The 26,875-nt window shown below is 36.8% G+C and overlaps 2 protein-coding genes across 2 annotated transcripts; one reads left to right on the plus strand and one right to left on the minus strand.

Annotated features, from left to right (window-relative positions):
- Positions 1–7,070: 7,070 nt before the first annotated feature.
- Positions 7,071–11,105, plus strand: LOC149393065 (putative serine/threonine-protein kinase WNK9). The gene is made up of 7 exons (XM_089616771.1): positions 7,071–7,280; positions 7,357–7,394; positions 7,496–7,723; positions 8,184–8,404; positions 9,007–9,164; positions 9,249–9,609; positions 10,200–11,105. The coding sequence occupies exons 1-7, from the start codon at positions 7,194–7,196 to the stop codon at positions 10,979–10,981; spliced, it is 1,875 nt and encodes a 624-aa protein (XP_089472897.1). The 5' UTR covers positions 7,071–7,193; the 3' UTR covers positions 10,982–11,105.
- Positions 11,106–19,488: 8,383 nt separating this feature from the next.
- Positions 19,489–26,854, minus strand: LOC149393066 (uncharacterized). Its single transcript, XM_089617896.1, has 3 exons — positions 26,536–26,854; positions 26,369–26,461; positions 19,489–19,527 (listed from the first exon to the last, which is right to left on the minus strand). The coding sequence occupies exons 1-3, from the start codon at positions 26,818–26,820 to the stop codon at positions 19,489–19,491; spliced, it is 417 nt and encodes a 138-aa protein (XP_089474022.1). The 5' UTR covers positions 26,821–26,854.
- Positions 26,855–26,875: the final 21 nt, after the last annotated feature.

The raw sequence follows: 26,875 nt of genomic DNA on the forward strand, positions 1-26,875 counted from the left end.
TCCAAGAGGTATTCAGCCGCATTCTTCGCACGGAAGGAACCTCGTCTAATCCTATTAGTGAAGCTCTACTATCTCGAAACACGCATGGCTCAAATCGCCCCGCTCATTACAAACCTGGAGCCCCAAGGAATTCAGATTCTCGTCCAACAAACACTACCGCAGTCACTTGTAACTATTGCAAGAAACCAGGTCATACGATCCAAGAGTGTCGAAAGCTTCAGTACAAGAATCAAAAGAACTCATCGGCTCATGTTGCATCCTCTGACAACAATTTGGTTCATGTCCCTGCTGATGAGAATGCCAAATTTTTTTAGTATCAAGAATCACTAAGGACTTCAAAACCCTCTGTCGCTGCCATTGCCGAATCAGGTAATCCGAATGCGTGTCTTCTTTCCTCATCCTCCAAATGGGTCATTGATTCTGGTGCCACAGATCATATGACAGGTAATTCAAAACTCTTCTCCACCCTTACACCTCATACTTCCGCTTCCACGGTTACCTTAGCCGATGGATCTCCTTCCAATGTTATTGGTTCTGGCACTATTACACCTACTCCTTCTTTGTCGTTATCTCAAGTCTTGCACTTACACAACCTTTCATTTAACCTCTTGTCTGTTAGCCAACTCACAAAAACATTGAATTGCTCAATCTCATTTTTCCCCAACTCTTGTGTTTTTCAGGATCTCATGACGAAACGGACTATTGGTAAAGGACATGAATCTGGAGGCCTCTACATTCTTGACGCACCTAAATCCGTTGCTTGCCCCAGCATCACGTCTGCCCTTGAAGAACATTGTCGTCTAGGTCACTATTCCCTTCCTCTTCTCAAGCTTCTTTGTCCTCAATTTCGCTCAGTTTCTTCTTTAGATTGTGAGTCGTGTCAGTCTGCTAAACATCATCGCCTTAATTCTAGTCCTAGGATCAATAAGCGATCTAGCGCTACGTTTGAATTAGTTCATTCAGATGTTTGGGGTCCATGTCCTATTACGTCCAAACCAGGTTCTCGATACTTTGTCACTTTTGTGGATGATTTTTCTCGTGTAACTTGGTTATTTTTAATGAAAACCCGTTCTAAATTATTCTCATTATTTTGCTCTTTTTGTGCTGAGATCCGTACTCAATTCAATATCTCTATTCGCACTTTCCGTAGTGATAATGTCAAAGAGTACATGTCTAGTCAATTCCAAAATAACATGACCCAACATGGCATACTTCATGAAACATCATGTGTTGATACTCCGTCCCAAAATGGAGTTGCTGAACGCAAAAATCGACACCTCATTGAAACTGCACGAGCTTTGCTATTTCAAACAGGTGTTCCAAAGTGTTTCTGGGCTGATGCCATATCTACTGCATGTTTTCTTATCAATCGTATGCCATCATCTGTTCTTCGAGGTGCAATTCCTTACAAAACATTATTCCCTCAGAAACCTTTGTTTCCCGTTAATCCAAAAATCTTTGGTAGTACATGTTTTGTTCGGGATGTTCGGCCAGGTCTCACAAAATTAGATCCAAAATCCTTAAAATGTGTGTTTTTGGGATACTATCGTCTTCAAAAAGGGTATCGATGCTACTGTCCTGGTCTTCAAAGGTATCTTGTGTCTATCGATGTCACATTTCTAGAACACTTACCATACTTTACATCTGAGAAACCAACCTTGCCACCTCCCGAGGACGATGATCTTTTAGTCTATTCCATCATTTCACCAGACGTTCCATCTCCCTCACAAGTACCACCTCCTTTAGCACCTGACTCCATAGACACCATAGCACCTGACTCCACAAACACCATAGCACCTCCTCCTCCTCCGATCAAGATCTACACTCGTCGTGTCCGTCTGGTACCACACACGCTCATTGATCCTCTAGAGACATGTCCTACACCGGGTCCTTCATCATCAGATCCACCTTCGATCGATGATCTTCTCATTGCATTACGCAAAGGTAAACGACAGTGTACTTACCCCATCTCTTCCTCTATCTCATATAATCTTTTGTCATCCTCCTCATATGCCTTTGTTTCATCCCTCGACTCTATCACCATTCCTAAAACTATTCGTGAGGCATTAGATCATCCAGGTTGGCAGAAAGCAATGACAGAGGAAATGAATGCCTTAGATGACAATGGTACTTGGGAGTTGGTTACTCTTCCTTCAGGGAAACGGGCAATTGGATGTAAATGGGTCTTTACGATCAAAATGAATCCAGATGGCACGCTTGCTCGATTGAAGGCCCGCTTAGTCGCTAAAGGCTTTGCCCAAACATACGGCGTTGACTATTCCGATACCTTCTCTCCTGTTGCCAAGCTGACATCCATCCGACTCTTCATCTCCTTGGCAGCAACTCATGACTGGCACCTTCACTAACTTGACATAAAAAATGCATTTTTACACGGAGACCTACATGAAGAAGTGTATATGGAGCAACCTCCTGGTTTTGTTGCTCAAGGGGAGTGTGGCCATGTCTGTCGTCTTCGAAAAGCGTTGTATAGGCTGAAACAAAGCCCTCGTGCTTGGTTCGGAAGGTTTAGTCATGCCCTTGAAGAGTTTAGGCTTCGAACTAGCAAATCTGACCACTCTATATTTTTCAGGAGCACAAAAGATGGTGTCATTCTCCTAGTTGTTTATGTTGACGACATAGTAATTACATGGAGTGATACTACTGGCATTTCGTCTCTCAAAGCATTCCTCCACACTCAGTTCCAAACAAAATACTTGGGCAAGCTAAAATACTTCTTGGGTGTTAAAGTATCGAGAAGCAAAAAAGGCATATACTTATCGCAAAGGAAGTATGTACTTGATTTGCTTTCCAAAATAGGAAAATTAGGTTCCAAACCATGCAGTGACCCAATGACTCCCAACATGCAGCTTACTAAGGAGGGAGAACCAATGGATGATCCTGAAAAATATAGAAGATTGGTCGGCAAGTTGAACTACCTCACTGTTACCCGTCCAGACATTGCATACTCCGTCAGCATAGTAAGTCAATTCTTGGCGTCTCCGACAGTTGATCATTGGGCAGCATTGGAACAGATATTGTGTTACTTGAAAGGAGCACCAGGACGTGGAATCCTATACTCAAATCATGGTCATACTCGAATTGAATGCTTCACAGATACAGACTATGGAGGGTCTAAGATAGATAGAAGATCAACTACTGGATATTGCGTATTTTTCGGAGGAAACTTGGTCTCATAGAAGAGCAAGAAGCAACATGTCGTATCAAGATCAAGTGCGGAGTCAGAATACAGAGCGATGGCCCAAGGAACATGCGAGATAATATGGATACATCAGCTATTGACTGAATTAAGCTTTAACGTCACTTTGCCAGCGACATTATGGTGCGACAACCAAGCTGCCATCCATATCGCATCCAACCCAGTTTTCCATGAGAGAACAAAGCATATTGAGATCGACTTTCACTTTGTTCGTGAGAAGATTCAACAAGGCTCGATTTCCACCTCATATGTAAAATCAGGCGATCAAATAGGAGACATTTTCACGAAGGCACTTAATGGGGTTCGGGTCGAATATCTTTGTAACAAGCTGGGCATGATTAACATATTTGCTCTAGCTTGAGGGAGAGTGTTATATAATATTACTTAGTTATGATAGAATATTATGTAATTACGTATGTGATTATTACGTAGTTATTAGAGAATATTTTGTTACCAATTACGTTATTATTTTTTTATATAAATACCCGTAACCACGAATGAGAAATACACAACTCTTACTCTCAAATTCTCTCTGATTACATTTCAATTGGTCTTGACCGATAATCGAATAACTGTAATTTCGGCAAGTTTCCTGTTTTGCGAAAATTGACAGCAAAAGACATTTTGCAAATACTTTCTCCGCGTGAATGGGTAAGGAAACCTTATTTTCGACTTCTAGAGATGTAGACCACTATAAAAGAAAGCATATGCCCTTAGTGGTCCTTTGGCGCATTCATTCACACAATTAGGGTCTTACATGTGCAAGACCGATGGACTGAGAAACTAATTGTGTAGTGGCTGTGGTATAATACTCAGAACGCTATTCATCTTCTTATTAAGCGCTAGAATTTCTTTTGGTTTTTGTGAGTTCGTGATTTAAGATTCACGTGCGTTGACATCATTACCAAACACTTGGGGAGTGTTTGTGAGTGGAATTGAGGGGAGCTTAGATTTAGGGGGAGCCTGGTTAAGAATTCACGAGTTGTAATAGGAAAATGACCTTGAAGCGGGGACCATTTATATAAGTCCATTGTTGTACTATTAACTACTTTTTTATTAGTGAATTTCAAAATCACTGGGTAGACTGCCCTCCAGAGTAGGTGACGTTACACCGAACTGGGTTACTAATCTTTGTGTCATTAATTTTTATGCGTTGCTTTTTATTTATACATCTATTGCATCGGAACAGATTGTCGCATACATCAACTCTATATTGTGTGCGACATCTTGTCTCTGACTAAACAGAATTTCACCAACATCTGGCCTGAAGAGGTAGGTTGTCTAAGGCATGTCCATCGTTTTCTCACAAACTTTATGTGGCTTGGACAACATGTCCTTTGTAGACTAGTCCATGCAGTGTGGTTTCACAGTGGCTTATCAGTCACCTATTTCATCTGCTGTCGTGCTTTGACCTCATGCTCAACTAACCACGATCTATCTGTGATAGTCCGGTAATAGTTTCTGATCCATTATTGATGTTTTCCAAAGTCGAACCGTCTGGTATAAAGCTCGTTTTGTGCATCATTATATCTCCGGAAGTGGTTGTTTGTCTAGTCCACACATAAAAGAGCAAAAACAAATTAAAGAAACTGTCTAACAATCCTCAACATTTTATTTATGTCCTCGTATATATTGGTTGAGATTTTATTCTTGCTTTTATTAATTCTGATATAATTTAATAATAATTTATATGCAAAATTTTATTTGGAAAATATTATTTTATAATAAAAAAAACCAACAACTAATGGGTGTAATGATCTAGGTTTATAGAATTTGAACCTTTGTAATATTCCTTTTCATTGGCATCGGTCTCTCTCTGAGTTTAGTGATTTATTGTTCCTCTTATTGACGAGACACATTCTTTGCTTAATCTTGAATTAGTTCACGTGACCATGGTATCAAAGCTTTGTCGTTTTCTAGCTTTTGGTATCCAATGCACTAGGTTTTGTCGTATATAGACAATCATTTTGTCATTTTTTTCCCGGTAAAAGTAAGTAAACTAATGACTTGTATTTAAAGTAATTAGGTAGGTTATGACTTATGATACCCACCTAATATACTTAATCCATATATATATATATATATATATATATATATATATATATATATATGACAACCATTATGAACTAGTTGATTAGAAAATAGCATGTTTATAAGTTTGTAGCAAAATAGTTACGGTTTTTTATTTTTTGTAAAATAGTAAAAAAGTAGACATAGTCTATACTTATTTGGCACTGTCTATAAATTTTTTGAGATTGTATACAAGAAATTATTGACACTGTCAAAAAAATTATTTGCATTGAACTAGCATAATTGCATTATTGACATTGTAAATTTTGATTAATAACGTTTTTGCCCCATGAATTACAAAAGCCGCGAGAATTTTGCTCTCGATTTTTAAAATTGTTATTTTTTCCTTCAAATATTCGGTTTTGTGCGATTTTAGTCATTCCGCCAATTTTTATTACATTTTGTCAGCTATCTTTACACGTGTTTCTCACACGAGGAGTAAAATAAAGGCAATTTTGCAAGCTTATAGAATAGTTCAAAAATCATTAAAAATAAAATTCGTAGATCAACCCTCTCTTCGACAAAGACTTCGTGCGAATGATAAACTCGAGAAAGCAGATCATCACCGGGGCAGAAAAAGATGCAGATCTGGACTTCTCCAACGCATTGTTTGAATATCCTTGTAATGGAAACCAACAATTAATGATATCTTATGCGTTCTTTCTTTTTTAGAGACTTTTCTATAGAGTTTGCTCTAAAAACGTTTAACGAGGCCTCTTTGAAAAAAAAAATTACATAGTAGTGAGCCTAATTTTGATATTTGGTGTATTATGGATGAGTAGTCTAGTCCATGAAATTTCTCTATTTATTAAAAAAAAAAAAAAAAAAAAAAAAACCGGCTCTATGGAGAAAGAAATTTATGCAAACTTATTTGGCACACCCACTTTCTCATATAAACGTAGATGAGAGTATGATTTGGCATATTAAATGCAGAGACTTATGGTAGACCATGCAACAAAAACACCTAATCTCTTGAGATAAACAACTGGTGGATATGTTTCGATTTCAATTATATGATATCCTAAAAGAAATCTAGTCTTAGTTGTCTTAAATTGGACAAGGTGTACATACAAAATAAATAATAATGATAAATTGATACAATGTTGTTACACGATCTCTCTCTCATGAAGCGTAAAATATATCAATTTCTATTTATTTAGCCTTTATAAAGTGCAAATATATATATATATATATATATATATATATATATATATATATTAAAGGTAAATAGCTGGGTAGTATTTAGCAATCAATAATATTAAGTTTCATGATATTGCTATTACACATATCTACATAGAGTGGAAACACTTTATACATTGTTTCACATGATATAAAATTATAAATATGTCCAGACTCAGCCCAGTCCACAAACTATATATATAGCATGTAGTGTTTATGTGTTCATTAAAAAAATAATAATAAAAAAAAATAATAAAAAAGTAGTGTTTATGTGGTGTGTGGGCTCTTGGTCTAATCTCTTGAGAAAAAGAAAAGAAAAAAAAAAAAAAAAAAACTGTGATGAGATAGTTAATATAGCTCGTGATGAGATGTGAATGTGATGAGTGATAGATATAATATAGATATATGTATATAATATAGATAGGTACATATATATAATATAGAATTGTCAGATTTTGTCTTTGGACTAGTCACACACTTAAATAACAACCTTGTTGTGAAAATCTTTGCCTTGTTGTCTATGAGTAGTTGGCATTTGATTTTAGCCAATAAAATAACTTTTGTTCTGATAAATTAAATAAATAACTTTTTGTCTCTCTCTCTCTCTCTCCTTCTTTTCTCTCTGCTTCTTCATCCACACAAACTAATTACCTCTCTCTCTCTCACACATTGTGACAATATATATATAAAGACGAGAAATCTTATAAATCAATCAAGAACACAAACAATGAATGGCGTTTCAGCTTCCGAACAAGAAGACTTCTCTGAAGAGGAAGAGTTCGTGGAAGTTGATCCCACCGGAAGATACGGAAGAGTAATAAAAAAATAATAATTAATTAAGTAATTACATATCCGTAATATTATTCCCTAATACCAATTTTTCGTTGCAGTACAATGAGATTCTTGGCAAAGGAGCGTCAAAAACAGTGTAAGCGCGCAAGAATGAGATTGGTCCACAGTCTAGGCTAAAAAAAAAAAAAAATTGACTTTTTAAGCCCTCGTGTTTTTTTTTTGTGGTTGGTTATTCAGGTATAGAGGGTTTGACGAGTACGAAGGAATTGAGGTGGCTTGGAACCAAGTCAAACTCCACGATTTTCTGCAGAAACCCGAAGATCTGGAGAGGCTATACTGCGAAATCCATCTTCTCAAGAACTTGAAGCACAACAACATCATGAAATTCTACACTTCCTGGGTCGACGCAGAGAATCGAAACATCAATTTCGTCACCGAGATGTTCACTTCTGGTACTCTCAGACAGTAAGTTTTTTTTTTTTTTTTTTCCTTTAAATTATAATTTTCAAGCCAAAGACTGAAAAAAAAAAATTAAAAGTGGCGGAAAAATGAAAAATTTACCCAAATTTATGTTTATACACATGCGTCGGATTTCAATTTTAATTTTAAGAAAAATTATACAAAGTAGTCGTCCGAAATTAATCGATTAATAAAATAGCAAAAATTTCAATTTTTTAGTAAAATGATAAGGAATTTAACATTTTAAATTTTTTTATTACAAAGTTAAAAAAATAGTAAAAAAATTTGATACTTGCACATTTTGATTAATCTTAATTGACTACTTAGCTACAAGACCGTAATTTTAACTCTTGACTTATAAATCTAATAGAGAATTTTATTTTTCTCTCATTGTTACATTCAAATTTTTCATTCTCCTTCCGATTTTCACCGGCCATTTTAAATTTCGGTTTTCTTTTTGTTATAGATATAGGCTGAAACACAAGAAGGTGAACATAAGAGCGGTGAAGCATTGGTGTAGGCAAATTCTGAAAGGGCTTCACTATCTCCACAGCCTAAACCCGCCGGTGATCCACAGAGATTTAAAGTGCGATAACATCTTCGTCAACGGAAACCAAGGCCAAGTCAAGATCGGGGATCTCGGCCTTGCAGCCGTGATGAGAAAATCGCACGCCGAACATTGCGTCGGTGAGTAAATGATTTCAAAAACAGAATCTATTGAAATTATAACTATTGTGCTTTAAATTCGATTTTTACCCCGAGAGTGTCGATAATTTCAAAAAATTGACTCGTCGGACCAAAATACTCTTAAGGACTAAATTAATTGGATAAAACTAGTCATTAAGGATGTCTTGGTCCAATGAGTCATATTTTTGAATTTTTTAGTCTTCCATGATAAAAATAAAAAATTAATCTAGTGTGTTATCAATAATATATATATATTTTTTTAATTATCAATTAGGAAAAAAACAGAAAATTAGAAAAATAGTTAACTTAAACGTGTGACATTGCTAAATAGTCAACGTTTGGTAAATCTTATGTATATAGTCGTAAATAATGATGTGACATAATATATGGAGGTGACTATTTATCTAAGATTTATGTCTGTAAATATATGAAAATTGATATTTACCTAAGATTTATCAAACGTTGGTTATTTAGCAATATCAAACGTTGGTTATTTAGCAATATCAAATATTTAAATCGACTATTTTCCAAATAGACCTTGAAAAAAAATTGTCACATTTGTTTGTCACTATTTATGAGAATTAATTTTGATGTTTTATTAGGAACTCCTGAGTTTATGGCTCCTGAGGTCTATGAAGAGGAATATAATGAACTCGTTGACATATACGCTTTTGGAATGTGTATATTAGAGATGGTCACTTTTGAGTATCCGTACAGCGAGTGTACACACGCTGCTCAAATCTACAAGAAAGTCATTTCTGTAAGGACTTCAAGAATAAGATAATTATCTTTTTTTTTTTAATTTTTTTTTGCTAATTCTTGTTTATTAATTTAATTTTTTTAGGGTAAAAAGCCGGATTCTTTATACAAAGTAAAGGATGTCGAGGTCCGAGCCTTCGTCGAGAAGTGCTTGGCGACTGTGTCTCGGAGACTCACAGCCGGAGAGCTTTTGGATGATCCGTTCCTCCGCATCGACGACCACAGTTATAGTTTGAGATCATCCGAGTCCGATGAGACGAGCCCTTTGCTTGTGCACCAAAATTATAGATCTTTCGAAGATGAGCACGAGGAGACTGAGATCGACCTCTTCTCGAGCCGAGATGAGGACGACGATGAGCAATTCAGAGACGCGGATATAATGATCCAAGGACGGAGAAGAGAAGACAACGACATATTTTTGAGGCTTAGAATCGCTGACAAAGAAGGTATGGAATTAGAGTGATTTTAGTAATCTAGATGTTTGAAACTTGAAATTTGCAAAATAGTCAAATTTTGAAGGCCGTTAAAATTAGGTGTGTGCAAAAAAAATAAAAAACTAAAGTGAACCGCACCATCAGTTTTTTAAACCGTTGATCTGGTATAAAAAAAAATTGTAATACAGTCTAGTTTCTAAAACCTTTCTGAAACGGTCCGGTCCGGTTTCAATGTGTTTGACTGGATCGGATCGGTTCTAAAATTATAAATTTTTTATTTTTTAACTTTAGCGCATTTGAAGTTTATAGTTTGAGGTAAAGATATTAAGATTGAGTTAAATATATTAATTTTCAACCTATTTTTATATATAATTTATTTATTTCTTAGTTAAATTTTTAAAATAGAGAGAAAATATTGTATCATAAAACTGTTTAACTGGATCAGATTGGTCTAAAACGGTTTTATCCGATTCGAATTTTTTTTTATTTCGTCTTATTTCTACACTGTTTAAAACTATCTAGTATAGTTTTGAGGCTGGCTTAGAACCGGGCTGGATTGTGCACACCCTTATCATTTTGCTAAAAATTATTGCCTTTAATAGGTCGGATTCGGAATATTTACTTCCCGTTCGACATCGAGAATGACACGGCGTTGAGCGTGGCGACCGAGATGGTGAACGAGCTCGACATAACGGACCAAGACGTGACGAGGATCGCGAACATGATCGACGGCGAGATATCGTCCTTGGTCCCGGATTGGAAGTCGGGTTCCGGGTCAGACGATGATAACCTGGATCGGTCCAATGGTCTGCCTCTCTTGGAACACGTGGCGTCGGAAAATTTGGGGGTCAAGCCCGGCTCCGCGGCCGTCCATGGCCGGTTCGAGGAGATCACTTACCAAGAGGCGAACGTCGTTCAATTCACCGACATTTGGGCCCAAAGAGACGGGCCCGAGTTGGGCCTCAAAGACGGCCCGAGAGAAGAGGTCGTTGAAAATAGAAAGGCCCGTTGTCATTCGCGCTCGGTTTCTCTCGGCGGTGGGGGCCACGGGAACTTGATTAGGCAAGAGCTGAGGTGGCTCAAAGCCAAGTATCAACTACAGATGAGAGAACTCAGAGATCAAGAAGCCAAGTTGGACCGAGAGCCGTCGATTTCGCCAGCTGTCGGTCCAGATGGCGATGAATCGTGGACTTCATTAGGGTCAGCCCTTTTGAAGGAAGGGCTCAAAAGGCCTACCCTAAAGTGTTCCTCTTCTTTCAAGTGTTTTGGGTCCGATTTGGAGGCGAAAAACGGGTTGGATAATAATGGCTTCTATTCGCGGGATTTTCTTCCTCAGCCTCTTCACCGGGCGACTTCTCTTCCGGTCGATGCTATAGATTTCTAGCTCTCTTTTAATTAAGACCTCAAAATCTAAATGAGGTCAATTTTAATCCTCTTCATGGTATTCATTTTTTCAATTGTACATTAACATTGCAATACTACTTCGAAAATAAACAAGATTTCTTTGACGTGTCTGACTAAGGAAATTTATAAGTGGCCTCACAAGTTGTGAGATCTTGTAACATGTCACGTTGTATGGTTGTGACAAAATTTGTAACATTTGTACACAAAAGAGAGAGATACAAGCAAAAACCATTTTTTTTTATATAATTTAAAAAGAAAATTAGTCCTTTCTTTTCGTCAAGGTATTTACTTTTATGGGTGTGTTGATAATATGAAATGCCGGGAATTTTCATAAAATTGGGTTGACGTTTCTCTATTATGTCACTTGAAAACCAAAAATTTTATTTTCTTTCAAATTTTAATAATCGATATTTTTGTTGACAATCGGAAGTTCTTGTGATATGTGGGAGAATGATTTGTGTTTTGCTTTTAACCTTTATCTGTAGTCTGAAAAAAATTTAAACATTATTGCGATAATATTTTAAAGGGTTACATTACATGTATAATTTTTTACATGGCTACTTTTAATGTAGAGAAACTCTACTACATTTCTATTAACAAATCATTTGTTGTCGTTATTTTTCTTCGAATATATTGAAATTTTCTTGTCAATATTTGTTACATCGATAATTGAAGCTTTTGTTATTAGATCGATACTTAAACAAAATCGACAATAAGTTAATTTAATACTTCTTTCAACTAAAAGCTTAATATCTTACTTTTCTTGCATGTGACTAAATCTCGACTCGACAATTGGACAAAATAAAAATAAAAAATATGGGGCTGGAATTCCGTCCAACAGCTACTTGTTCTAAATCTTAAAATACACACAAGATTAAAACGAAATTTAATAAATAATCTAAAACGAAGCAGTATCGGAACAAAATTATGTTATATTCCATATTGTTAAGGAAAATTGGGCATCAAAATAGAAACGGAAAAGTTTTGTTCCGTTCTGATTTCATTTCGATTAAGGTGTCTACATGTGACAGAAATTCAATCATGGAAAAATCAAATTTTTAGATTTCTGACAAACGTGTTTTTTTTCTTTCTTCTTTTTCTTTTATCACGCTCGCTGGTTTATGAAATTGTGGGCTAAATTCAGCTCCTCCTACTCTAACGATCATGTTTCCTTTTCTTTGTCATGGTCTTATATTCAATAATGATTTTATTGTATGGTCCTATTATTTTTTGTCATTTTGACTTAGTGATTAATCTTTTGCGAAGTGTTATCAGTGGACCGACAAAAAACACAGCCCAAATCTCAGAGCTTGCATTAATCATTTTTCTCACTTTTGATGATTATAAATCCACTTTATCTTTTCAATATTATTGTCCCTAACTCTTCCTCTTAGGCGTAGCGGAAAAGAAACCTATAGAATGGTCCAACATATAATATTAATACTTTTTTAGTAGCTTTACTTTCTTAAATTGTAGTCATTCCTTGAATAGAATTATCATGTTGAAAGTCTTGTGTATTTTGGGAATTTGGGGATATCCTTGCTAAATAATCGTTTTGCGTGTCCAATTTGCCAACTTGGTTGGGAATATTTTTAGGTATGGATGGATGGTCAGTATTGGCACAACGATCAATGGACTCATATTTATCAGTTCTTATTGTTAAAAAATTTTGGATGATATTTAATATTCAAGTGAAGTGGAAAATAAAACGGCACCAAAAAATTGGTGAAATTGCAAATTGGACGCCACTAATTTTTAAACTAACAGTCTGATTTTTAAATGATTTAAAATTTTATTGGCCTGGTTCACTTTGATTTAAACGATGCAGTCTTATTTAAATTTTTTAAAACGTGACCTATTTTAAAAGAAAAATATAATATAAAAATACATCTAAAATGGTTTATTATAAAATATTCTAATAATATACCGGGACGATGCACAACCCTAGGGAAAATATTCTAAATGCAGTCTATTTATTTATCAAAACCAAAGTTCTTAACAGAATATGGTTCCACTTAGTGAGAGGTATAACTTATTTATCTGTAAAAAATATTCGAATACATGTCCTGGTATGGAACGTATTTATAAATGCGACAATTATATGATATGTGGTCGGTTATTGCAATAGCGCCACCCAAATTTAATTCCTAACAAAGTTGATCGTTTGGAATGTATTTACATATATACCACACAAATAAGATATGTCAAAGTTGTGTCTTTAACAAACGATAATTTTGTCGTGCATATATGAAATTTCTCAAGTCGTTTGTGCGCTATTTACATATGTGCTACGCGAATGAGACATGCCTGGACTCCTGTCTTACTTACGAGTCCACGAATGTAAATTTGATATATAGATTGGCTACATGCAATAGATGAATGTAGATTTAAAATAATGATAAAAGTACGTTCTGCTCATTACGTTATGGAAACATTTTATAGAATAGACTGCATTGAATTGGACGACGGTGGTAACAAAGGCCTTGAAAAATCAAATATCCCATCTGCGCGATAGGCTCGAAAGGTGCATATAAGCATATCTCATTTGCGGCATAGTTGAAGATAGGTCACAAATTGACCCTTATAAATCATATTCGTACAATAAAGTTATCGTTTATTAAAGAAAAAACTTCAGACATATCTTATTTGGGCATTATTTACAAATGTGTCACTCAAATGAGATATGGCTGGTAACTACAAGTGTCTCACTTGAATTGAATTTCTGAAGACATGATTTGGAATGTATTTAGAATTGCGCCACCAAAATGAGATCCATTCATTAATTCCAAATGCGCCACCCAAATTGCATAGGTGTTGAACTTGTTTGGAGGATATTTATAACTAAACCGCGTAGATGAGATATGCTCAAAGTCGTGTCTTTAAGAAACCATAACGTAGACGAGGGAGAGTGATATGTCTATTTTCGTTAGTGACCTATTGACATATGTAACACTCGAATGAGATATGCCCGAACTCTTCTCTTACTAGGCCGAAGATGTATGATACATGTTGCAAATACTTGAATCTCTTTGTGAAACACCACAATTTCAAAATATTTATGAAGTTTTGTTACGGATTTTTTTTTAAATCCAAGTTTTGATGATGATTGTTGAGTATATATTGTTGTGTATATGTATATATATGAAAAGTAATGAAATATATTTATAAATACTTAGTCGTTTTGCTTTTGGAATAAATAAAGTATATATATATATATATATATATATATATATATATATGAATGTATATATATATATATATATGAATGTATATATATGTAATTAAATTATATAAATATACAAACATGTGTTTGGTTGGGTTACGTAACCTGATATAACTTTTTCCTTTTGAAATATTAAAAGAATATGATATATATATATATATATATATATATATATATATATATATATATATATGCACACATTTATCTGATTGCGTATTTAGTAATTGGTATCATATATGAAAAGTAAGTAACGAATTTTTTTAAATGATTTCCTTCTAGAAGTATCACATCAGAGCTTGTTATTTTTTTTTCCTCTCCTTGCGCGTGTTCTGTTGACGAAAAGTATGATTAATTAGGGTTTGTTTCAAAAACCTTATATATATAACTAAACAACTTTTTTTGTTTTTTTTTTCTCTTCTACACGCTATTTTTTTTTTCTTCTTCTTCAGAATCTCCGCAGCCCTCTCACCCACGTTTTCTCTCCCTTTTCCTCTCTATCCCTCCTTCTTTTCCAAAAATAAAAAATAAAAACCCTAATCACCAAATAGTCACCTTAATCTCTAGGTTTTGGTTCAAGAAGTGTTAGTGAGTTTTTCCAAATCTCTTTTAAGATATTTTTTTTTCTTCGTGCTCAGTTCATACTATTCCTTAATTTTTTTTTTATGCTTTTATTTCGTTTTTCATAAGAAAAATTAGGTTTAATATTTCCTGTTTAGAAATCAGTTTTAAGCAGTGTCAAAATCGCACATTTTAAAATAGGTAAAAACGGTTTTTGAATCTAATTTTTTTTACAGAATATACTTTCACATGTTATTTAATTGTGGTTTAAAGTTTAGAATTTTTCGTGTTATCAATATTATTTTATGAATTAATTACGATCAGTGCGCAGACTTGTTTTTACCCCGATTCTTGTTACAACAAAACGTATTGTTTATATACCTGCAAACTTCTTTTTGACCTAAATTGTTTACACGACCTAGGTCTATATGTTTTTGGTATCTAGTCCAAATTTTAGAATTTTTGGACGTCCACAGAATATATTTGGAATAAATTACAAACGGTACGCAGAATCGTTCCAAAACAGTTTTTGTTTTTAAAAAGACTAAATATTGTTTTCTTATACTTTTGATTTTTATTAAATAATCTGAGCGTATTTTGTATATGCCTCTGAAGTATGAAGTGTTCCAAATATTATTTTGCTTTTACAATAATTTTTATATATTTATTTTTCAAAAAAATATTTTATCGACCCCAAGTGTATTTTCGTAATTTTACACCTTCAGCCGAAATTTTGAAATTTCCAGAACCTGAGTTGTCTCTAGAATTTCTTCAACAGAAGCTTAATAATTTTTCCCATCAATTAGGTTCCGAGCCGCGTAGCTTTTCCGACCCGTCTAGTTTTCCCGAGCCGTCCTCGACAAACGGTCGTAATTTCTGAAGCGAAGGTGAGAATAATCTCACTGAAACACGGATTAGTTAAAAAAAATATACTAAGTATTATGTGATATGAAGTTTTTATGTATTGTGTGAATTTTTGTGTGTGTGTTTGTTCGGAATGTGCTTGGTATGATATGATATGATATGACGATATGTTAGTTTATGTTATTATATCTTATGCTGTGTATTAGAATATCTATAACACGTCTTATCTTTCTAGCTATGTTATCATGTATGTTTTTATCTTATGTCGCTCATGTTTTTAACGTAATAAACACGATTAATAAGTTAAGTAAGCAAGAGAGTCGTACCGCCTCGAACTACAGAGGTAACTAGAGGAATTTCTCGAGCCGAACTACGGGCTCACATAGAGAGTTCCTCATATGTTTATGTATGTGACGGAGCGTTCTATGGGAGGTCGCAGCCCCAAGGTTCGTTACCAATGTGTACACTGAAATTGGTACGGCTACTCTAGGGGACCCTTGAACTAAAATACGATAGACTTGTAATAGGGTATCTCATGTCACGATTAAATTTTAAAGTACTAATAACCGGTTCATGCATTTTATTTTCTTGCTTACGTTTTGTGAGTTATAGTTATTCTCGCTGAGCGTTAGCTCACTCTATGTATATACGTCCGTGTTGTAGGTAAACAACATATGAACAAGTGAGGAGGGTGGATCAGCGGCGGCGATAGCGAGAGGGTTGGGTTATGGTTGCCGTTTTCGAAAATAAAAGACTTCCGCTTTGCTTTCAGTTTTTCAATAATCCAAACCCAAGGTTTTATTTTTCATGGTTTAAGTTATGTTTTTCAATTCCGTTAAGGTTACGACTTTATTTATGGTATTTATTTCAAAATGGTATTTTTTTGGGTTTTAATTTTCGATTATGCAACTTCGACTTTTTGGTTGTTTTCGTTCATCAAGTTTAAATGAAAATTTATTTTTAGGTTACGAGTTTTAAATGAAAATTTAATTTTAGGTCATGAGTTTTCAAACTTTATATTTTAAGTTATGTTAAAAAAAAAAATTTACCTCAAATTTTCTTAAGTTTTAAAAAGTAAGATAAGTAAGATGGTCCGAAAAGTCGGGTTGTCACAGTTGGTATCAGAGCAACGAACCTATGACCCCATTCGCTATCGATCGTACGGCTTCCCCTTACTCAAGTAAGTTAGTACTTTTTTTTTGTTTATATCTTAGTCGTTTTTGTTTTCTTAGATGGAAAACGTTCAAGCTGCTCGTGGACGAGGTAGAGAAAGGCCACGAGGCCGAGGTAGTTGTCACTGATGTCCCAATGCAAGATGTTCATCATGCCGCTCCGTTTCCCACACAACAAGGAGCAGTAATGAATCCTGACGGTCCAGCCCCCGCACCTCAGCCAACGGCCCAGCCAGATCTTGCGGTACTCGTTACTGCATTGCTACAACATATCGAAGCCCAAGAAGTGGAGATACAAGAGTTTAGGAACCACCTCCCCCAAGTGAATGGAAATATGGAAGGAGATCAACAAGCACCACCAGTACCTCCTCCGGGCGTACCTCAGATGGGCCAAGTTATTGTGGCTGATGATCTTTTCGAAAGGTTCAGGAGGATGAGAGATCCAGATTTTGAAGGTTCCACTGATCCTTTAGTGGCTGACGAGTAGATGTCAGAGATGAAGAAGATCTTCAACTTCATGAATATCTCGGAAATTGAGAAGGTCATATGCGCGTCTTTTGTTCTGAAGAAGGATGCACGATACTGGTGGGAGACAGTAGCAGCTAGAAGAGACACACGCGGTATGTCTTGGGAAGACTTCATCAAGGAGTTCAATAGTAAGTATTTCAACATGCGAGCGATGAACACTCAGCAGAAGGAGTTTGCGGAGCTGAAGCAAGGGACGATGACTGTGACTGAAGCTGTTAGTAAGTTCAATCAATTGGCCAGACTGTGTCCTCACTTGGTTCCAACAGAGACAGAAAGAGTTAGGATGATGATAGGAATGTTCCGACCGGAATTGGCCTTAGCCATTGATAGTGGAAGTCAGCCACCTACTACAGTCGCAGACTGCCTTGAACGTGCCATGCAAGCTGAGTACCACTTGATCCAAGTAAAGGAGGAACGAGCCCAGTTTTACAAGGCTCGAAAAGAGGAGAAAGGTCAAAGCAGAGGACCCGACAACATGAAGCCAAACCAATCCGGAAATCCCCAGCCTAATCATAACCGTCAAGGCTTCAAGGCACAACCCCAATGGAATGGGAATGGAAAGAAGAGAAATCATCCTGGAAATAGTGGTAACACCAATAACAAGGTCAAGGTAGAGGGAACGACCTTTCCAGTATGCAAGACTTGTGGGAAGATGCATCCTGGAGAGTGCCGGAAGGGAACCGTGACATGTTTCAAGTGTGGTCAGCCTGGTCACTTTCTCAAATTGTCCGAAATCAATTTCCTCTCAGAATGGACAATATCAGCAGCACAACCCGAATGGACGACTTAACTTCATGCAAGCTGCCATCGAAGGGCCACAGATTTTCCAGGGTCGTTTAGAAGCACCTCCAACCACCCAAATTCCACCACCACAACAAGCTCGCATCTACACTTACACCAACGCCGATGCTTTAGCCAGCTCTTCGAATGTGGTAGCAGGTCAGCTTCCTATAGATCATTTTGATGCTTTAGTAGTGTTTGACTCTGGTGCTACGCATTGCTTTATTTCGTTAGAATTGGCTAGGAAATTAGGCGATAGTGTAGTAAAAACTAATAAGGTTTTCAGGACGGCATTACCGTCTGGTGATGAGTTGTTATCGGAGTACTGTCTGGAAGGAGTATCGATAATTATAGGTGGACAAGAGTTAAAGAGTGATTTCATTGTCTTAGAAATGAAAGACTTTGATGCTATCTTGGGTATGGACTTCTTAGGCGAGAATAATGCAATGATCGATTATCGCCGTAAAAGAGTAATCTTCAAGCCGGTAACAGGAAGAGGGTTTACCTTTGACGGAAGGCCACTCAAGAAATCAAAGATGTTGGTGTCGGCATTACAAGCTAGAAGATTGATTAGTAAAGGGTGTTATGGATTCCTAGCGTTAGTAGTGGACAAGACGAAGGATGTAGAAGCAATTCCTAACGACGTGCTGGTAGTAAGGGATTATGTAGATGTTTTTCCCGAAGAATTACCAGGCTTAGCTCCAGAGCGTGAGATTTCTTTTGGGATTGAATTACTACCTGGTACGGGACCGAACTCTAAGGCCCCCTACCGAATGGCACCAGCCAAACTCAAGGAACTACAAACACAACTTCAAGAGTTATTGGATAAAGGATTCATTCGCCCAAGTCATTCACCATGGGGAGCACCGGTTTTATTCGTGAAGTAGAAAGATGGATCTTTCCGTATGTGCATCGACTACAGAGAGCTTAACAAGGTCACCGTCAAGAACAAGTATCCGCTTCCTAGGATTGATGACTTGTTTGAACAACTCAAGGGAGCAAAAGTATTTTCGAAGATAGACTTGCGATCTGGGTATCATCAATTGCGAGTCAAGGAAGACGACATTCCAAAGACGGCATTCCGTACCCACTACGGTCATTACGAGTTCACAGTCATGCCGTTTGGACTTACTAATGCACCTGCGGCATTCATGGACATGATGAATAGGATCTTTAGCAATGTCTTGGATAAATTTATAATTGTCTTCATTGATGACATTCTAATTTACTCTAAGAGTGCCGAAGATCACGAATAGCACCTGCGAGTTGCACTACAGACATTAAGGCAACATCAGCTATATGCCAAGTTCTCGAAGTGTGAATTTTGGCTAGATAAGGTGTATTTTCTTGGTCATGTGGTTTCTAAGGATGGGATTTCCGTTGATCCTTCCAAGATAGAATCTGTGAATAATTGGAAACCGCCTCGAAGTGTGACAGAGATCAGGAGTTTTCTCGGTTTAGCAGGCTACTATAGAAGATTTGTTGAAGGGTTTTCTACATTAGCTGCTCCACTCACCGCCATCACAAAGAAAGATAAGAAGTATGAGTGGACTGAGAAATGTGAAGAGAGTTTTCGCGAGTTGAAGAGAAGACTCACCACCGCGCCAATCCTTATAGTCCCTGAAAGTGGAGAACCTTTGTCTATTTACAGCGATGTGTCAAAGACAGGTCTTGGTGCTGTGTTAATGCAAAATAGAAAAGTAGTGGCCTATGCATCACGACAACTCAAAAATCACGAGAGGAAGTATCCTACTCATGATTTGGAGTTAGCCGCAGTGGTTTTTGCTCTCAAGATTTGGAGACAGTACTTGTATGGCGTTCGGTGTGAGATTTTTACCGATCATAAGAGTGTTGTCAATGGTGCCCACAAGAAGAGTTGTAGTCTTTATTTTGTACATTTGATGTAATAAAGTCTCATGAAGACTCTTGCTTGTAATTTCCTATCTATTCATTAATAAAGTTGAAACGTTCATTCATTCTTTCTTTGTTTGAAGCTTTATGATAAAACCTTAGTCTTTTAGTCCATAAACAAACTTAACAACTTACGAAGAGACAAATGTAGATTTGCATGAACAAACTCTTCGTAGTTTGCTTAAAACGATATATTCGCAATCTTAGGGTCAAAGGACTATTGACCTCAGTATGATTGTTAGAAGAATCTATGATGTCTGGTTATGAGGCATTGAGAGTTGGGGACTCTATAGTTCTTCTAGGTATCTTCCGAAGGTACTGAATTGACGAGTGCACTTCTAGAGACAATATAAGAAGAAACCATTTAACCTCTTATGTCTCGAAGTCACTATGTATGAATTGCATCATGCTTACCTTAATCCTGAAATGAGACATGCCATTTCACACCTTAGTATTCTCATTTGAGAAAGTCAAAGTTCGGACTCACTATGTGATTCCGAACAAGGCCTATTGGTGAAGTACTAAGTTGTGAGTCTGTCATGAGTAACTTTGTGAAGTTCTCATAGATATGGAATTCATGTACAAGATTGCTGAAATGCAATGTATGTCACCTCATGCTTTGTTCCTTGGAGTGTGAATAAATGAACTGGCCAGTGTCCAAATTGAGTCCTGACTCTTTTGGATGAAACAATGTGACTTGTTAGCTCCTCGTCAATACATTGTTTCTAACTTATTCACAAGCGACAAAGGAGTTGAGGAAATAACAGCTAGAAGGGTAAAATGGTAATTTAGTAAATCCCGACTAGCTGATGACATTCATGAAGGGTAAACATAGATAATATTCAGTGGATCCGCTCATCATAATTAGGTCGAATTCTTGAGTAGAAAATAAATTCATTTGAACCGAGAGATTTTCAGTGTCAGCTCTTTAGTGGAGTCAGTTGACATTAAGCTAAACTTGGAAAAGGTTTGTGAACTTTTGAGTCCAAGTGTTTAGCTCAAGCTTTGTTCATTTGGGTCCATGAGGTCACTGTCACGAATCACATCGATAGGAATAGTTAAACTGGAAGCTAAGTCAAAACAAGACGAAAATTGTCGAAAGGGTATTTTTGTCTTTTGAGACATAAGGATGAAATGGATGTCAATAAATTTTGACAAGTTCATTTGATGACTTAATGTCACTCGGCCATAATATGATTAACTGGGCCTTGTGAATTAATTTCATTTCATGAGAATTTTATTGAAAATTCTTAATGGGCCTTTCTCATGTTGTCATGAACAAATGAAGAAGCTTCTAGAAGCTCCTTCTAGAGAGACTTGGGCGCCTACCCTAATAGAGAAATATGAGAGTTTATTTTGTGCATAAATGTATTTAGATACTTGCCAAAAGAAAAAGAGGAAACAAATTTCCTCCAAGAGGAAAGTGGGAATCGGCCAAGTGAGAGACAAGGCAAGGCCTTGAACAAAATTGGAAACAAATCAAGGCTTCTAAAAGCCTTGAGTTGGCCGAGTGTCTCAAAGGGAAAAAAGATGAAATTGCTCATGAATATGTGATATTCTATAGAAGAGGAAACTACCTTATTGAAGGTGAGACCTCTCCTATAAATAGGAGCCTCATTTCCTCACATTTCATTCATCCAAGTTTAAGAGATTTGAGAGACTCTCTCTCTAGAACTTGGCCGAAAATCCTCTCTCTCTCTCTCTAGTTTATTTTCGATTTTTTCTTGTCTTGGCACCTAGGTCCTCACTCGACCTAGTGTTTAGCTCTGCGAGTTCGAGACTCGTTCTTAAGTCGTAGCGTTTAAAAGTGCCCACTCACTGATTCCTTCTTTTCGAGTGATTTAGTGATAGAAACTTTCGTGGTTGCTCGAGGTGCCGAGGAAAGAAAGAGAGACGTGCTGCGAGGGGAGACGAGCGTTGCAAACTTTCCACAAGCTTCTTCAAAGTTCAAGCTTCAAGAAAGGTTAGTAAACTTCTAGCTCATATTGGTTTTTAATTACATGTACTTGCACTTGTCTAGGTTAGTAAAAACTGTTTTACTTGTAAAAGAAATTTTTTAAAATTCCGCCGCTTACCGAAGCGTTAATTATTTTCTCAAACCCTAGATCGATTCCAACAAATGGTATCAGAGCTATGGTCAAAGATTAGCATGTACATGTTTTTTAAATTATGAGCTTGAAAATCGTTTTCGAAAGTTTACTAATTTTGTGACAAGTTAGAATTGTTATCTTAGATTTTTTTTTAATTTATTGCTCATGTCTTTAAATTAAAAAGCATGTTGATTTTCTATGAGTTTGGGATGTTTTTAAAACACATTAGAATCAGTTCTAAAATTTTTTAATTTTTTATATTGAAAAACGTGTTTTAAAGGTTTGAGAAATTTCGGTAAATTTTGTGACTAGTTACTTTGTCTTTCTAGTTTCTTTTATTTACCATTTTCGTTTTATGCTTGTTGTTATTTCTTTTATTCTATGTTGTTACCCTGCTAATAAAACACAAATAAAAGCTTTAAACAACATCTTAAAACGTTCCGTTACACTTGATTCTTTTTCGCACCTAAATAGGACCAAGCTTTAATTTATTTCTTTTTCTTCGAGCTGGAGTAAACCCGCATTAAAAGTGGTATAACTCTCTGCTCAGAAATCGAAATTTAATGATTCTTGAATCAAATTAAAGCTCTGTCTGTCCTCTGTCCAATGCCACCAGTTTTGGCTCAAAAGGACATCGAAGCCGCCAGATATGGCGATTTTACTCCGAGGTGCGCGGCTGTCTGAAACTCCAGTTTTTTAGAAATCCGGATTTTCAAACCCCACTACCATGAGTTATAGAACTCTAATGAGAAAATTTTCTTGAGCAAAAATGTTTTTCATATGATTATAAACATGATGTGTAAGATTAAAATGTTTTGATTTTTGAAAGTTTAATTAAAAATTGAGTTTTTACAAAACTAGTTTGAATTTTGAAAAATCGTTTTCACTTTCAAACTTGAAAATATTTTGTCATCCAAATCAAATAAATTTTCAAAATGTTTTCAAAACTATATCTATATCACATATGTTCAAAATCTATATGCTCTTGAAAATTTGAGTGGGAGGTCTCTTTGTAGACAAGCCGAAAAATAAAAAGATGTGTAATCTCAAACTTTCAAGTGTTCGAATGAGTTGAAGTTCACACTTCCCTCATGCACTTTCCCGAAATAGAAAATAGGAAAAGATCGAGTATGTACCTTGTGCCTTTATGCACTAATACTGCTCTGAACATGTCGATCTAGGATTCTCTTCTAGTTGTCCGCTCTGTCGCTCTCTAACTAGGAAATTTGTTTCCGAACTTATAAGAGTCGATGAACCATCTCCAAAAACTAAGTGGGAGGGTTATATTCGTTGTTTGTAACCCGCGATCCCCAACACTAGTGAAAGATGCAATAACGTGGGACTAAGAGCCGCTCTTGCGACCCTCACTTAAATGTGAGTACTCCAAGGCGTTATTGCCTCGATCATTGCTCAATGAGCTACGTCCGAGAGTGATGCAATGATGACAAGGCCTCCCCTTGGGGGATTGTTTTTCAAAGCTGATCTTTTGGACTAAGTGGTTGGTTGCACGCTTAGGCTCAATCCCTAGTATCCTCCCTTGAGGCTCTGCGAAAGGATGTGAGTGATCAAACCAATTTACAAGGTGGCTAGTCAAAATAGATGTATTGACATCTTGGCTTAGCATTAATGATGTGTCATTTACTTATAAATGGAGATTTTTTGCGGCCTTCTCTTGAGGGAGTAAATTATCGTTTGGTTTATAACACCTTTGGATTTTACAAAAGTCTTAATAAAACTTAAATCCTAAACCAAAGACTAATCATAAACTTGTTTCAACTTATATAGGTAATATGTCTCTCAACCATCTCTCAATCTTTCTTTCCTCAATCAAACTCGAAAACGAAAACTACGTAGATTCGAAACGTAACCTCGACATAATACCTACCGTTAACAAGCACAAATGGGTTGTGAGACCCGCACAACCTAACTTTCTAAACGCCGTCTCCATATGATTCTCTCTCTCGCAAATAAATAAATGAAATTATATTTCTCTCTCTCGTTTGAATTTATATAGAATTTCATTCCTCTCTCGTCTCAGATAAACGAGAAGATTTTCTCTATACTCCCTCGGTTCACATTTCAAGTGAGATTTCAAGATTTCAAAGGAAATAATATCAAGGAATTTCTCGAAGGAACGAGGAAATAATCGAGAATGAGGAATTAAGAATATTAAGGTCGATAAGGTTTTAGAATATTTTCACGAATGTAAGAAGGATTGTGAAAGTGAAAATATATTTTAACGACCTAGCTGATTTCAACGTGAAAGGAATCCGGAAGGAAATTAGTGAAGTAGATTCCTCGTTATATTTTTTTCGTCTCTCGAACGAATTATGGTCCAATGAGTTTATCAAGTGATTTAAATATATTAAGGTAATGAGAAATCTCGGAATGAGTAAAGGAATTATCGAGTTTATCTCGAATAATAAATTAATTCCGAGAAAATATTCCGGAAATTAATTTAAGAAAGACATTCTTAAGGACGAGAATTAATTCCGAGAAACCTTAAATATATTTAAATTATTCGAGAACGAACGAGAAAATTCCCGGTTCGAATCCTATAATTATAATCCGTACGGTTATGGATTTAATTAAATAATTATGTCAAAGGACGTGGTTGTTACAATTTTCACTAGTACAAAAAACAGCATTGGGTGCGACTTTTTTCGCACCCAAAGGTCGAAAGTCGCACCCATTGATACCTTTAGGTGCGACTTTAGGTGCGACAAAGTCGCACCCGAAAGTTCGCACCTAAAGGTCATGGGTGCGACTAGTCGCACCCGAAGGTCATGATTTTTAGGTGCGACTTTTAGGTGCGGATATTCGCACCCATATTCGCACCCATAAGTCAGAAAAAATGTGCGAAAAAGTCCGCGCGAAAGCCATTGGGTGCGACTAGTCGCACCCATCAATTTGGCGGGTAGGCCAACGGGTGCGACTAGTCGCACCCAAATTCATTCGCGCCAAGTCTTTGGGTGCGACTAGTCGCACCCAAATTCATTCGCGCCAAGTCTGTGGGTGCGACTAGTCGCACCCGTTGGCCTACCCGCCAAATTTATGGGTGCGAGTAGTCGCACCCGATAGCTATTTTTAAGTTTTTTTTTATTTGTTATTTAATATTTATTAATTAGAAATTCATTAATTACGAATTCTATAATTGTAATCAAATAACTAAATAGTTTATTAATTAGAAAATTCATTAATTAATATTTATAATCATAATAAAAACTAACCATTTGTTTTTCGATTACAATAATTATATAATGTACGACAAATAATTAAAATAAATGTTCATTCTTTTCCCTTTCCTTTTCCTCGGTTTGTAAACCAATCCTTGAACATTTTACTCCCTCTTCCGCCAAATCTTCCTCCAGAAGTGCTGCTACCTCCTCGTCCACTTCCGCTCGTACGCTCACTGCCGCTCGTACGCTCTCGCTGGTAATCTGCTGAACCTGGCGGCGTCGTCTGAGCATCTGCCATTGAAACTGATGGCGGCGTTGTCTGATGCATAGGATGCATCTGAGGCGGCGGCGTCGTCTGAGGCATCTGTGGCATCATGCCGGGCGACATCTGCGGCATCTGTGGCATCGTGCCGGGCGACATCTGCGGCATCTGTGGCATCGTGCCGGACGACATCTGAGGCAAGGGCGAAAACTGCTGCGTGAACGCGAACATTTGTCGCTGCATCTCCTCCATCTGCTGTTGTTGTGCCGCCATAGCGAGTTGTTGTGCCGCCACCTGAGCTTGGAGCTCGCCAACCACTGGATCTGGAACGCGGCGCCTCGACGAGCCTGAGCCTGACGACGAGCTTTCGTCCTGAGCCTGAGCAATAGCCCAAGATGTTCTCGGGACCGTTGGACCTATTCCAACGTACCAATCTTGACGGTTCCCGAGAATTTCTAACATCGCGTGCTCCTCTGCGGCGTCCTGGTCAAAGACTACGCCTTGCTCTTCTGCTTGTCGCTGAAGATCCGCCAGTAGAGTAACTATCCGCGCCTTTACACATAAAAAAATTATTAAAAATTAATTATTATGTAAGTAACGTACTCTTAATTATAACATATGACTTACATGTGCTCGTCTCGCCCAATCTGTCGTCCATTCACCTTTTCTATTATGGTGTTTTTGCTCCCACGTCGTTAACGCGGAGCCCAAAGTCCCATCATCCTTACTCTGTAATTGTTATGAAAATATAAGTACTGAATTTATTTCAACTTAAGTATTTCAAAATTAGAATAACTTACGTTCAAATGACGATGAGCCAAGAAAGAAAGAGATCCTTGAGTCGACCTCGTCTTCTTCTTCTTCGAATTCTCCTTGTTGCGAGTAGATTTTTTCTGCAAATAATTAATTTTGTCATTATTCAATCTGATAAAGATATTGTGATTTATTACAATCATACATTACGTACCTTCCAATCGTCAGTCGCGAACTCGTCTACCACCGCCTCCCAATCCTCTTTCTTATATCCCGGTGGTGTTTCCGCCTTAGCGTTTTCAGTGCTCCCACAAAACTCCAATCTGAACTTCTCTGATAGCTTGGACTTCTGGTTGCGTCGCCTGATCTTGGCATTCCGAATGATAGCCTGATCAATCGTATTCTGAAAGCAATCCGCAGGCAGATCCTCGCCGGTGTCAAGATCCGTGTACACAAATCTGAACTCGGAATGAAGTGCGCTCAAAATAGCAGCCAACATCTGTGGCGTCACTTCACTCCAATCACGAGTCGTAGGCGGGATATGTGCTTTCACC

The sequence above is a fragment of the Urtica dioica genome, chromosome 6, assembly GCF_054948205.1.
Source record: "Urtica dioica subsp. dioica isolate 48M chromosome 6, U.dioica_male_clone48M_v1_H2, whole genome shotgun sequence".
Classification (NCBI taxonomy): Eukaryota; Viridiplantae; Streptophyta; class Magnoliopsida; order Rosales; family Urticaceae; genus Urtica; species Urtica dioica.

Coding starts and splice junctions, on each gene's coding strand:
- LOC149393066 (XM_089617896.1), bottom strand. CDS start 26,820: ATGTTGGCTGCTATTTTGAGCGCACTTCATTCCGAGTTCAGATTTGTG. Junction 26,462..26,535: donor TCGCGACTGACGATTGGAAG/GTACGTAATGTA, acceptor AATTATTTGCAG/AAAAAATCTACTCGCAACAA. Junction 19,528..26,368: donor TGGCTCATCGTCATTTGAAC/GTAAGTTATTCT, acceptor AATTATTCACAG/ATTCTATCTTGGAAGGATCA.
- LOC149393065 (XM_089616771.1), top strand. CDS start 7,194: ATGAATGGCGTTTCAGCTTCCGAACAAGAAGACTTCTCTGAAGAGGAA. Junction 8,405..9,006: donor GCACGCCGAACATTGCGTCG/GTGAGTAAATGA, acceptor ATGTTTTATTAG/GAACTCCTGAGTTTATGGCT. Junction 9,610..10,199: donor TAGAATCGCTGACAAAGAAG/GTATGGAATTAG, acceptor TGCCTTTAATAG/GTCGGATTCGGAATATTTAC.